The sequence below is a fragment of the Phalaenopsis equestris genome, unplaced genomic scaffold (assembly GCF_001263595.1).
Source record: "Phalaenopsis equestris unplaced genomic scaffold, ASM126359v1 Scaffold000440, whole genome shotgun sequence".
Classification (NCBI taxonomy): domain Eukaryota; kingdom Viridiplantae; phylum Streptophyta; class Magnoliopsida; order Asparagales; family Orchidaceae; genus Phalaenopsis; species Phalaenopsis equestris.
In genome coordinates, this window is record NW_018164881.1 from 33,175 (window position 1) to 47,181 (window position 14,007).

At 33.4% G+C, this 14,007-nt stretch overlaps 1 protein-coding gene across 1 annotated transcript in view; it reads right to left on the reverse strand.

The window, feature by feature from the left end:
• The window catches only part of LOC110027747 (zinc finger protein CONSTANS-LIKE 6-like), a 28,747-nt gene extending 20,005 nt beyond the window's left edge, over nucleotides 1-8,742 (reverse strand). The window contains exon 1 of the mRNA XM_020729289.1: nucleotides 8,598-8,742. Within this exon, the coding sequence (XP_020584948.1) occupies nucleotides 8,598-8,696 (99 nt within the window). The 5' untranslated portion in view covers nucleotides 8,697-8,742. The remainder of the gene's footprint in view (nucleotides 1-8,597) is intronic.
• Between the last annotated feature and the right edge of the window lie 5,265 nt (nucleotides 8,743-14,007).

Below are 14,007 nucleotides of genomic sequence, written 5' to 3' on the forward strand. Positions count from 1 at the left end.
GCAGGCAATGCGAATTGCGGAGATCGGACACGTCGACTCTCCGAATTGCAAAGCCGGTGCGCGCAGGAGTGCGAATCGTGCAGAAGGCCACCCTAAGGCTCGGAAAGGTCCTATAGGGAATCCCTTTTGGGTTTCCTAATGTTGGTTTCATCATTCTAAGTGCTAGAAGTTGATACCACACACGCGAAACTCCAGAAAGGGACGAAAGCGGGTCGAACTAAAACGAGGCGGGGCCCACTTCTAAGGTTCTAAGATAGTCGCAGGAAGACCCCTAAGGCTAGATCCTAACTCCTACGAGGAATACTAGACCTCACGAAAAATTGAGGTCAACACCGACTGGGCTACAGGCAATTAAATTCACAGGATTTTCTAAAGCATTTCAAGCATGCTTTAGAAAATTCACAACTGGGAAAGGTAGCAATATGAATCATATAGACAACATTTTTGGTTGTCCTCGAAGATAAATTGGCAAAGAAGTAAAGGTTGTATTTCAAGCATGCTTTAGAAAATTAATAAATAACAGGAAAAGGTAGCAATATGTTGAAGAACACTAAAAGGATAGCATAACAAAATAAACAAGGTGTCACCCCCCCCCCCCCCCCCCCACACCCCACCCCAAAAACAACAAAGGAAAAAAAAAAGTGTTATAAAAGTAAATTAATCATTAGAGGTGCCTGCTATAAAGTCAAATTAATGCTGAATATTCTACAAGGACATGCAAAAGGAACAATAAAATGAAGGTGAAAAATGAGAAAACTAGCCTAAAAATAGTCAGAAAGAACTCTGAAATCAGAATTTAAGGATTTTAACATCTATGATGACATTCATATGCCCTGTTCATCTATAAGCCTTCATTCATTTAAATTTTAATTTAATTTCAAGATATACATGGAAAATAAATCAGAATGTTTTGAGAAATGATATCGCACTGCTAGATCATGTCTATAACCTCTTCTCCATGAATAACTCTCATATCTTAGCCAATAGTACCGATATGCCCAAATAAAATAATAAAGTAATGATTAATCTTGTCCGTCTTCCATGCTCTTTGGGCAGCGGGGGCAAGTTGAAATAATGATACTTCAAGATTAGCACTTTCAGATCACTTCAAGATGCATGAAGGCCCCATTATCAAATCCTTAGATTCAAGCTCTAATCTTTTCACTTCAATCAAAGTTCAACAGTGCAACTCAAATCAACCAAAATCGACCTTAAAGTCATTCAAAAGCCAGATTTCAATCTCCAATAACATGATATCAAAACCTAGCTCCATCTGTTCATTCATTAAACCAAAGGATAACATAGTTTGACACCAATCTCAAAGATGAGTGATCTCCCTTATTAAACCCTCTGATTCCTTGGAACCTTCATTCATAAGTATTTTCATCCCACACAAATCTCAGAGAGTAATTATCCCCTCCTTCCATCATTCATCTCAGCAAAAGAATTAACCTACACTCTACACTCACCTCTACAAATAACCCCATAAATGGTCTCGTTGTCCTAAGAGATTGAGAAAGAGCACAAATACAAAATAGTTCAAAAGTGAGAAATTACAGAAGTACTATACTTAGATTGCACTACAAAGAGACGTAAAATCACAACAAGTGAGATAAGATTTATAGTGGTTTAGCTGAGAGTCAAAGTCCACTTCAAGGATAGCTGAAATGAAATATTCACTATTCGAGATGAATCAAATATTAAAACCATGCTCCTGAGTATGAGACCAGCTTCTTGAGAGGAGCAAAAAGAGAATATATAAAAGTTATTTTAATGAGATACAACACTTAAAATTAGTTTGAGAGAGAGAGAGAGAGAGAGAGAGAGAGAGAGAGGGAGGGAGAGCCAGATAATAAGAGCCTTAAACCTTTAATATACTTTTATTATAATAACTAATCTAGTAACTTCACAACCTTCTCATAACTCTAGCTCCTATAACTATTAGCAGACGATTGAAACCCGTAGAGAAAGTTCAAAATCTCCTTTAATGGTCATCGATGCAACTACTTCCAGGAGCACATGGTCCACCATTGCGCCTAACAAAATGAGGATTGATCAAAAAGGCCAATAATAGTTCTAATCAAACAAGAACAAGCTCTCAAAGGCTACCCATATGGGCCTCGGTTGAATTGTTGCTTATAGGATATAAACCACTAAATGAACTAATGGATTGAATTTAAGGGTATATTCAACTCCAAAATGTAGCCCGCGAAGCAGAAGACCAGAAATCATATGGGTTTTGGTCAAATCCAAGCCTGTGAATGGGTGAACTGGATCACAAGCATGCAAACTCATGCGACTACGAATCCATGACCACAACTTTTTAGTGCCCCCCTAACAAAGACGTTTGCATAGGCCCAATACCAATGCCCATCAATACAATGATTTTAGTATCAAATGGGACTAAAAGGAGCTTAAATCTTGCAAGAACAAGACCAAAATGTCATAAATAAAAGTTATGGTAGCCTCATGACCAACAGGATAGGCCACAAAATAGACCAATGAGCCAACCATGTGGCCTAAACTAAAAAATAAACACCAAAGTCCGGCCAATGAAGCAGACAACTTACAAAACATATGGGTCTGCCAAGGCCATGAATCGATGGGCCAAGAACATAAAAATCTTGCATTAGTGCCAACCTAAATTCTATCTTTATTGACTCCTTAGTGCAAGTGTAGAAATAGAGCACATGCCAAAACTCAAAAATATGGCGATTTATTCATCAAAATAGGTTTAAAATAGGCAGAAAACAATGAAGGAACGAACTCATGAATGCAACCAACACAAGTTTGGTTTACAATGTAGCTTGCAGAAAATGGATTGTAAACTAACTCGATGATTTTAAACCAAGGCCTGACCCCCATTCAACACCAAAAACTAGCCCACAACGCAGATGGCCCACAAATCATAAGGGCCTATGCTAAGTTTTGATCCATTCATCACTAAGACGTGACAACAAAACTTGACTTGCTAAACATACTCATACAAGTGTAGCTTCAAAAACAAAAGCCAACCTAACATTAAAGAAAGCTTCCTACAAGCAAAGTCGAGTCAAAACACTCCTTTTTGAATTCAAATATCATATGTAAAAACATCACCCCCAACTCATTGCATACATAGCTCATAATATCTCAATTCATAACTTTGAGAAGATATTTGTGTTGATATCCCTGGAGTGATTGTGGGTTTAGAAAATAAAATTTAGACCCGATATCAGAAAACCATACAACCTAAAAATTTAAGTATTTGTGGGTTTAAGTACAAAATATTTAAAGGAAAAGAGCAATTAATATGCACTTATTAAATCAGTATATACCAAAAGAAATTGGTCATCCAAATCAACATGTCAACATTCTTACTTTTGTGTTTGTCATGTAGTGGGATAGGATGAAACCGTTGGTCCCTTGAGCCCATGTATTTTATAGATTTTGATGATCACAAATTACATTTAGAAATTGAAAAATAATGAATCTTAAATTAAGTGTTTGCTATACAACACCAAGACAAAACACATGAAGACCTGTGTTTTAGTATAGGAAAATATGTTGAGCATGCTGTGGCCATTATGTGTTAAAGGCACATAACACAAAATATCAAAGGAGTTTGGAACAAACAAGCACAGGAAGCTAATTCAATTTAGCACAAGAACAATTAGGTATCACCTAGTCAAGCATTAATTTATGTCTCCAATAAGATGTAGTACTTCTTAATATTATTCAGGACAATACTTACAATCATTAACATATATATTTTAATAAATATAATTATAATCTTATGTAAAAATGATAAATATTATTTAGGTAAAACAAACCTCCATAAATGTTTACGTGTATCTACAAAGTCATTGCAGGTCTTCATAAAGTGTTACAATGCCCTGTAAAAATTTAAAAGTTTTACACACAAGAAAAATAATTAAAAAGAGTCCCCATAAAGGTTTGTGGGTCTTTGCAAAATTACATTGATGGTCTCCATAAGTTGCGTGCCTCTATAGAGATTGAAATCTAAAAATATTTAAAAGCGGTTGTAAGTTGTTTAAAATCAAATCACGAATGATAATCACACAAACTTTGAGCAATGGTTGTTACTATAAACGTGGGAAAACCTAATTTTTATTTTGATTAATCATTTGAAACTCTAGAAGCTTAATATAAATGGCCTATTAATGGATTAGGTTAATTTGAATGCTTGCATGCTTATACATACCCTAGCCCTCTTTTCTATAAGAGTAAACAACTAATTTAACTTCTCTCGCTAAAATATTAGATAACCTTGAGTTCTAAGGGAAGAAAATACCAAAAAAACTGACTTGACCAAGAGGATTCCAAGAATCAGTGAATGGTCATAGATTGACCTTTAAATCTTGAACCGCTTGATAGATGGAGATATTAACTTTATTAAGAGAGGTGGAAAAGCACATCATTTTTTTCCAAAAAAAAAAAAAGCGAGCCTTCTCTTTCCTTAATACTTGTCCTAGCATCAAAAAGTTGAACTTCAAGAACATGCACATGCTTCTGCATAGAATTCAAAGAAGACCATTACTCAATAACCCCAACCGTCAAATTGTAAAGCGAAGATTTTCAAGAGCCAATGGAGTGATGGTACACAAGTCCCGTGTCGCCCTAGGCAAAGGACTCCAAATATTTTGACAACATCCTCACCAATATTATCTTCAAGCTGCCTCATTGAAGTTGCCTCTAATGTATTAATTGAAAAGCTATGAAGAAAAAACTCTCAACTCCAAAAAATACGTGGAACCTTGATAAGTCACAACTATAAATCTTTTACAAGAGGATAAAAGTCAAAGGACAAATTTGTGAGAGCCGCAACCTTTGATTCTATTGGTTGATGACTTAAAAGCCTAGTACAAAACATGTCCACCGTAAGCCCACTTGGCATGGCTAATTATAACACCCCTAAGAAACAATTTCTAATGGAGTTTATTGGCCTTACCTTTAGGGACAACTTGTTGCTGCTTAACCTTCTTTCAATGAAGGATCTAAAACACTCATTGGGCCCACTTTTAAATAAAATATAAGTTTACAACATCACTTCTATTTCTTTAAAAACCAAAATTACATGAGCCGGAGCCACCATCTTAACAACCATGCTCAACACAGGTATTCTAGAAAATGCATGGTCGACAAGCACCTTGATCACGGGTATGAAGGTAAGCAACTACATTCCTAGTTATGAGCGCTATTTTTGCTGTTTGTACTTGATTCATAGTTATTTTATAGGATTTGCAGTCATAACCTTGCTCCTTCATTTTAATTTCTTATTTAACACGTGCTATAGCTTAATTTATTACTTATAATGAAGTAATTAACTGCCTTATTTTATAGATGCACCCTTTATAATTGATTAAATTCTGTAATTATGGTTAAACCTTTTCCAACACTTTACACTAATGAATTGCACATAGATTTGTCATATCACCAGTTTGAGAAAAGTAGCATATTTCATATATATTTTACTTGTTAAAAAATGTAGAAAGCTTGTATACAGTGGATGTAGGTTGGTAGAATCATTTCAGATATTGACTAGCCAGGTCAACAGGCCCACAGAGTGACGAATCTACAAAAAATAATTGGGTTTCCTTAGGTTTGTATCGACAATCCTGGTTTCAAAGCGCATATTAAAACCGACTATATAAACATAAATAAAAATTAAACAATAAATAACTATTAAGTTATTTATTGGTAAGACTTGATTGGATGTGAAATAATTGCATGTTTTTTAAAAAAATTGGCATATTTTGTTTATCATATTTTTATTGTCTTATGATGTTATATATGCAAATAACAATTTTTTTTTTAAATTTTTTTGTTCATACTGCATGTCTCAAATCTTTGTCATTTATGTTTTAATAAATAGTAGTTATTTACTGAGTTTGATTTATTAAACCAACTCATTGATATTTTTGTATGATAAATTTTCTTTAGCGACTAGTAGAGTATGTCACACAGGATCAGACCTTCCAATTCTATAATACTTCTATTAGATATTTTCAGTATTTATTTTAGTTTCATTGTCTTTCCCTTTTTGGGATTTAGGTAGTTGTCTCTCTTATTGTCAATTCAGTTTTGTTTTCTTTTTAGTTAAATACGTTGCACTCTTATTTATAGAATATAATTTGCATTCCATTAGTTTTTTTACTTGCATATTATTTTTCTCTTGAGAATTCAAAACATATCCAATTCATTTCATCAAATGCTCCGTTGTCAAGGTGTACCATTTTCCGGACCCAGGGTTTATCAACTTTTAGACACGGAGTGTACTACCTTCCGAACCTGGGGCGTTACAGAAAATGACTCGACCATCATAAAAAAATAAAAGTAGCCTAAATAAAAAAAAGATAAACTTAAGGTTGCGAATAGAAGAGACATTTTGATATTTATAGATGAATAAAGTCACCCATATACATACCAATAACATCAATTTCATTATTTAAGTATTAAATATGAGGATTATTTCAAACATAATAAATCTACTAGGATGGTGAAGCTTGTCAATTTCTCTTTAGTTGATCCAAAAATTTATGATAATAATAAATAAATATTTCAACTAATTCTCTCTTTTTTTTTCAAGCCACTCTCCAAAGATACAAAATGATAAAAAATATAAATTTATATCCAGATATACAATTCGGTTTAAAGTTTGGGAGACTTGGTGAACTCGTCAGGATTCAAGGATGTGAGGTTCAAAAGGTAGCCTGCCTCAAGCCCTTCAATGGTCACTCACTCAAGTTACTAAATTAAACCCAAGGCTCATAGGGCACTCTCCTCGCTCAGATAATCCAAACATAAAAGCCACTCACCTAAATCAAATGATTTAAGCTCCTAAATATTGCTTACCATGGACCTTAAAAGCCACTTGCCCAAAAATAGCTCAACATATCAGAGAGTCTAAGCTTAGAAGGTGCACACTTGAATATATATATAAAGAGAGAGAGAGAGAGAGAGAGAGAGAGAGAGAGAGAAATAAAAGAGAACTTGCTACCCCAAAGGCACTTGTCCAAGGGAGTAAAAGAAATCATTCATTCAAGAGTGGCTTTCTCCAATAGACAGGACCTCCCAAGCTTGGGGGCAACATACGCATAGTCTAATCACCAAGTCCATCTTTTTATAAAAGCTGTCATGTAAATTAAAATATAGCCTCCCTTATTGTGCTAAAAAATCTTATAAATACAGGATCAAAGGATCACATTAACAAAGGAGATTTAACTCTATATTTTTTACTAAAGTGATAAAAATCGTGACATGGGACTTAGGATATTTCTGATGTTCCGCGACACGAGAATCCAACATTCGCAGAAGTAACATATTGCCCAAGATTTTTTTTACTCTCAACGAGTTCCGTTCTTTTGTTATTGTCTTTTCTAATTCTTTCTTATTTCTCTATTCTTCAATTCGGCTATTTTCTATTAGGAGATTTTTATATATGTTGGATTTTGGCTGTTTAGATTTCCAGTTCTGATTTTATAAATTTTGGAGACTTTTATTTCATTTCTGCTTCGGGAGTGCTAGCCTCTTACTTTTGCAAGTGATTTATGTAGCTTGCCCAAAAATAGGCGGTGGATCCTCCTCGGTCCCCATACTTTGTTGTTTTACCGTTTGATCATTGTTCATAGTCCGGTCAGCAGCTGAACTACTCTAATTTGCTGTCCATCAGCAGATTCAGCAGCCCTCCCACTTCCAATCGTCGTCAACCTTTGCTCTTCCCCAATCAACTCCCCGCTAGATCCACTTCTTAAACACCTTCTAGAAGCCCTAAAACAGTGTGAATCCTCCATCTTTTACCTCTTTTTGGTTCACCCAAATTCTCCTTTTCTACTTTCCCAACTTTCTTCTTGTTCTGGATTCAGTCAAGATCTCATGAATTCTGTAAGTAGGGACAAATTCAAATTCAACAAATAGGTTCTAGGATTACTGCGTCAATATAGTAGTGATGTCTCTCTGTATAATAAAAGGTACTCAAACAAATGGAGGAAAAAAAAAAACAAATGAAGCATCCAAGAGTCATCCAATACCATATTCTTCTAACGTATGAATAACGTCAAGCATTAATGATTCGATGCAGACAGCAGAATTTATACTGTATTCGTTTAATATAAACAACTCACAAAACAAGCCATTAATATGATACAAGAATCTAAAAAGAAGACATTAATATGATACAAGAATCTAAAAAGAGAGGCGATTCAGATTTCATGCAAATGCCGGATTACTATATTGGATTCATCCACCCCGACTCCCTTCCTCAGGGGTAAAGAATATCAAACTAACACATGCTAAACTCACAAAAACTCATAATTTTTCAACTTAACATGAAATAAAACTTCATACATGCTAACCAATCGATTGATCAGAACCCCCCTTCCCAGGCTATTTCTTTAGGCACCCGAAACAACAATTATTTGTCTTTTGGGGTGTCGTTCCACCCTTTCCACCCAAACCAATCTTCCCTTCCGGGAGACCTAATGACCAACGCCGCCAACAAGCGATCAAGTTTTGGCCACCACTAATTTCCCTCCCAGTTTATCAAATTGCAGCAAGGGCCAAAGGCAATCTAGAAGAAGACCAGTGCAAGAAAGTACCATAGTAGAGTCATAGCCGCCGACATCACCGGGAAACCATCGCCGGAGCTCGCCGTCCATAGGCCGGAAGTTTTGCATCTCCGCCGCTCCAGCGTACATCTCCCTCCCCGGCTACCTTCGGCTACTATCTCCCACTCGAAGCAGAATTTCGCTCTCGATTTTGCGAAGATTTTTAAATAAGCCTTATATATGAGGGGCTAAATCAAATATGCATTAACTTCCATCGAACAGCATATTTTTTTCAATCACATATCAACACGTATGCTCGTTGGTAGAACTGTGGGTCCCGCTACTTCGTATCAGAGGCCGCACGTGTCGCCGTCACGTATCGGGACAATACTATTACGTGTTTCTTTATATTTAAAAGACACTTACTTTATTTTCTTAATTTTATGTGAGTTTAAAAGCACGCTCAAATGCACAAATCTCAGAGTACCGGATGAGCCTTTACTCCTTTATTTCTAAATTAACACGTGTCAAACACACAAATTTCATGTATGTAAATAAAAAAATATTATTTGCTACATTATAAGAATAATTTTGTATTTAAAAAAAATAAAAAAAAGACCATCTCCTAAAATTTATTTAGAACCAAAAAGAAAAAAAAGAACGAATATTACGTGTGGGAGAAGATAGGTGCGGATTCAGTGCAGTTGCTGGCATCAGATATTAATGATATTGAAGTGGTATTGAGAATCAATCTTAAATATAATAAATTAAAAACTTGATACTCGTAACATATTGTCTTCATATTATGAAAATATTGAAAAATGATATCATTTCCAATACTTTATAATATTTCTTTCTCGATATAAAAATGAAGCATGTTATAAAACAAAAGTAAATCAATATTTGCCGATGTGAAAAGATAATTCAACTCTTGAAATTGCATATTAATGACTGTGTGAAACATTTTTACTCGAAAGTAATGTAAATTTGTCATGTCTTTTAACTCTACGATGATGGCGTCTACAAGCAACTTTTTTTATCAACGATCGAAGAATAAGTATTCGTTGTTGATCAAAAAATAAAGATACTCTATTAATAAAACTTACCACTTATTATCGCTAATAACTTGCAGTCTTACATTTTGATATTTGAATCAAAGACATAGCATTTACAATATCATGATCATTTTGTTTTTGTAATGCTTGAGATAGTTCAAAAATGTGAACTTCGTGGTGTATCCACTGCTGTTGTGAGATTAATTTCTTAGTTTAATCCATGACCTGTAATGGGATATTTATTTTCTAATGCTATTAAGGTCTTCTCTTGTTATTTTTCTCTGAGTTAATCAAATATTTGGGTGAAACACCAATAAGATTCATGAAATTTACAATAATATTGAATGACCAGAGCAATTTGAACATGATGTTTAGTAACAAATACCAAAGCTAAATAAAGTTGACATGAAAAATAATAAATATTGATGTATGCTAGGAAATTCATGATGGTAGAGTAACAAATTATTTTCTTAGCGTTGGGAACGCCATAAATTTTTACGTGAAAAATCCGAAAATAGAATAAAACATTCAGAGATCGGGGGCCGCCTACTCAGCAGAGGCTGGGGCGGCAGGAGTCGGTCAGAGGCAACAACGGCTCAAGGCGGGGTGGCCAGAAGAGGTAGAAACATTCGGAGGCCGTAGAAGTTACCTTTGGCGAAGATGACGACAAGAAGTGACAGTGACAGTCGGAGGCAGTGGAGGCCAAAGGCGACAGCTGTCGGGGCCGGAGTTGGCCGGATTTGCGATGCAAGATGTTGGGTTGTAGCTCCCTTTTTTGCAGGCTCTGGTCTTCTTCTTGCTCAGGGTCTCATTCCCCTCTGATAAGGGGGGTTGGGCTCTATTTATAGAGTCTATGTCAAAAAATAAGAATAGAATACTGATCGCTCTTGATTGGACAACCCAAAGTGATCCCCTTGATCAAATGACATTTGATGATTATTTTAATGTCTTAAGGATGTCAGAATTGAACAATCTTATGCTTGTTGGATTCACCTTGCCAAAACGCTCTAATTGACTATAAGCATGTCATATTTGGAATTTGTTTTTTCTTCCTGTTACGCCCAAAAAGCTCCTAAAATTATTTGTGTGGTTTGATTGACTCTGATTCGACTGATTTTTGAACTGTTGTGTTCATCTCTTCGATCGGGTCAGTTTAAATATAAGTTTGTTGAAAGTGGAGTTCTTGATGACTTTAATTGAAATTAGAATTTTTCTTGCTCAAACAACTTCCTAGAGATCCGTGCTCTACCTCAAGATTTATGTCAGATGATAGAAATTTTTTGAAGGTGTATCGAATACAACAAGCAGATTTATTTTCTTTCAAGAATAATGCTTAATATCCATTAAAATACTCCATCAAATGAATCATTTTGGTTTTCATAACGAGATTGATCTTTCAGCATTCATCTTTCTTAATAACCTTAGAATTTAGTGACTTCGGGCTTATTTGATTATACTTGCTATGTTGTTTGTTTTGACTATAAATATGTAAGATTTGAAGACCATTTTGTACTTTAATTAATATTTCAAAATTTTAATTATACTTTAAGTGCTTGTTTTGAACACATTTGGATTTGGATGGACCACTTTTTATGTAATTGGATTCATATCAAAATTTACAGTTTGACTATAAATTTATTAAATTTGAAAGTCAGATGATTGTAATTTTAAACTTAGAAGTAATATCACCAAAAGTAAAAGATTTGTGCTTGATTTAGTGGACTTATTTAAGGCATATGAACTATTATGTTGAGTAGAAATAAATAGTAGAGATCTAAACATGAAGGATTTGCATAATTTATTAACTTTTTGCCATAAAATTACAAATATCATTCCATAAATTTAAATATTTACATCTTATGCTACAACTAAGAGCCAAGTACTAGTAGCATGTCTAATATTGAGAAATATCTTATTATCACTTAACATTAGGCAATATGCATCTAAAATGGTCTGAATGCAAGCACCTAATGAGAAGTAAACAAATTTAAAATGTCTTGAAGTATCAAGCTACATATCAATTATGGCCTCCATTTTTTTTATTAACTTAAAAAAATATGATGATAATTTCAAAAAATGATGCTTCAAGGGTCTCTCTTAACTTCATATATTATCATTTTCACTTTAAATTGAATTACACCTAACAAAATTTTCTTTAATTATATGCCCAATAAGCCATAATTGAGGTTACTTATGATCTTTAATTTTAATATCCAAAAAGTAAACATACTTTAATAAATAGCTCTAAGCCTCAAATATACTTGACTTCACCAACTTTTTAGCCTGTAGATCCATAAATATTTTCAAAGATATAACATATGGACATAATTTTTATCCAAGATTTCCTTATCTTGAATTCAAAAAAAAAAAAAAAAAAAAAATCATTCTATATAGATGCAATATCTTCATATAAGCTTTTGTATGCATAGACCAAAAAGAACTTGAGCATGAGATCATTATATCATCCAAAACTACATTATAGTTATTTTTTCATATAATGTTTATTATAAAATTGGGCATATCTTTATGCTTTTTATCTTAAGAATTATTGTTTTCAAAATTAGGGTACGCGAAGAATAAAAAAAACTTCACCCTTTTATTGCTCTTAGATGCACACATGGAGAGGTTGGCATTTATGATAGACATTTCAATAATGAAGTATTCATGGAGCCATTCCAATGTATTTCTTCAATATCACTTTCTTCTGCTCTTAGAAAAGTATCTATTACATCATTAGTAAGTGATGGACTGATTGGCTAAGCAATTTGTTTATTTGCTAACACTCTTTATTCGTGTAAGACTTGTTTAATTATGACCCTAATCTATATTTTATGTCTTTTAGCGTGGTGGATGTATTAATGAGACTATTATCTTACATGAATATGTAAATCTCATTGATAAAAAATATACGATTATATTTTATAGCTATTTCTATTGAAGGAATTGATAATGTGGAACTTGCTCCACATCAAACTTTAAGCTAAATTGATTCTTATTCATCTCTATAATCATTGTGAAAGAATTATAAGTTCTTCTAAGAAAATAATTCTTGGAACCATCAATTATCTACTCCATTTACTAAAGGTCCAACCACCATTTTTATCTTTTTTTTCTATTCTCCACCATATACATAGATGACATAAATGTAAAAAATAAAGTTTAGGCATTAGATATGTAAATAGAAAAAAATTTGGAGGTATGTATGTAAATGCTTCTTAATAAAAACATCTCTCATACTTGTGACAGTTCCAAGCTCATATTGTGCTTTATATCATCACAAGAAGTATTAAGTTTATTTTTTTGAAAATTAAATCATTATGTTTTTTTAATATTTTTTTTTCATTTAATTATTTCATGTTAATATGCTACAAATTTTATATTATTTATTTATTTATTTGATATTCCCATGATATCAAACTTTAAAAAGCATAAAAATTTAAAAATTGTGGGCTATAGAAAAGATTAAGTTCTTTGGTTGTTCTTTATAAGTTTTTATTAAATATGAGTTTATAAATTTCAATATTTAATTAAATTTTAGAAAATTTTAATCTATTTTATCAGAATTTAAATTATGGAGACATTTTTCAAAATAGCATCAAAGTCATTAACAATGAGAAAGACGAAGATTGAAGTCCAAAACAACGTTGTTTGGTGTTTCCATCAATGGAAAATAAAAGAATTGATTTTCAAAATCTTCCTTTGAATCATGCATTACACATAACAATTTCAAAGTATGATCCAAATGTTCAAGACCAAGTTTGACAAATATACAATGTCAAAGAGGCACATGTTAAACACACAATCTTGATTTTCCTAAAAGTAAATTTGGAAGCAAAGGAAAACATTTTAATCTCAGTAGGTCCGATAGATATTCTAATTGGCTAGAGTGTAGTATGTTTCAACGCTACGGGAATTCAGGTTTTTTTCTACGGCCACAATCTGTCTGTTATGATGTGAAAAACATTCGTTTTTAATGTTACCAACGGTTTTAAACTCGAAGATAAAATGTGTGTCGGTAATTCCAAAACAGACTAATGTTTCGACAATATAAATTTACAAATGATTGTCCGACTATTTAATGTCATAGTTTCTTTTTTTGAAAAATCGAGTAGTCGGTAATCGTCGGTTTTTTCATCGGTAAGAGCGATGATATACACATCGGAAAAGTGTCACACTCGTCTGTTATTGAAGCAGACAAAAACATCAGTGATATATCGTTTATGCGTCATTTTTTATAACCGATAGGTTAATTATCAAAAAAGTATGACACCTGAGTATCGCTTATGCATCGTTTTTTTTATAATTGATGAGTTAACTGTCGGAAAAGTATCGCACCCGACGTTTTTGTGCGACGCACCTTGAGCCGGCAGTTATACGTTGGTTAGCCGTTCGTAAAATGTATATCA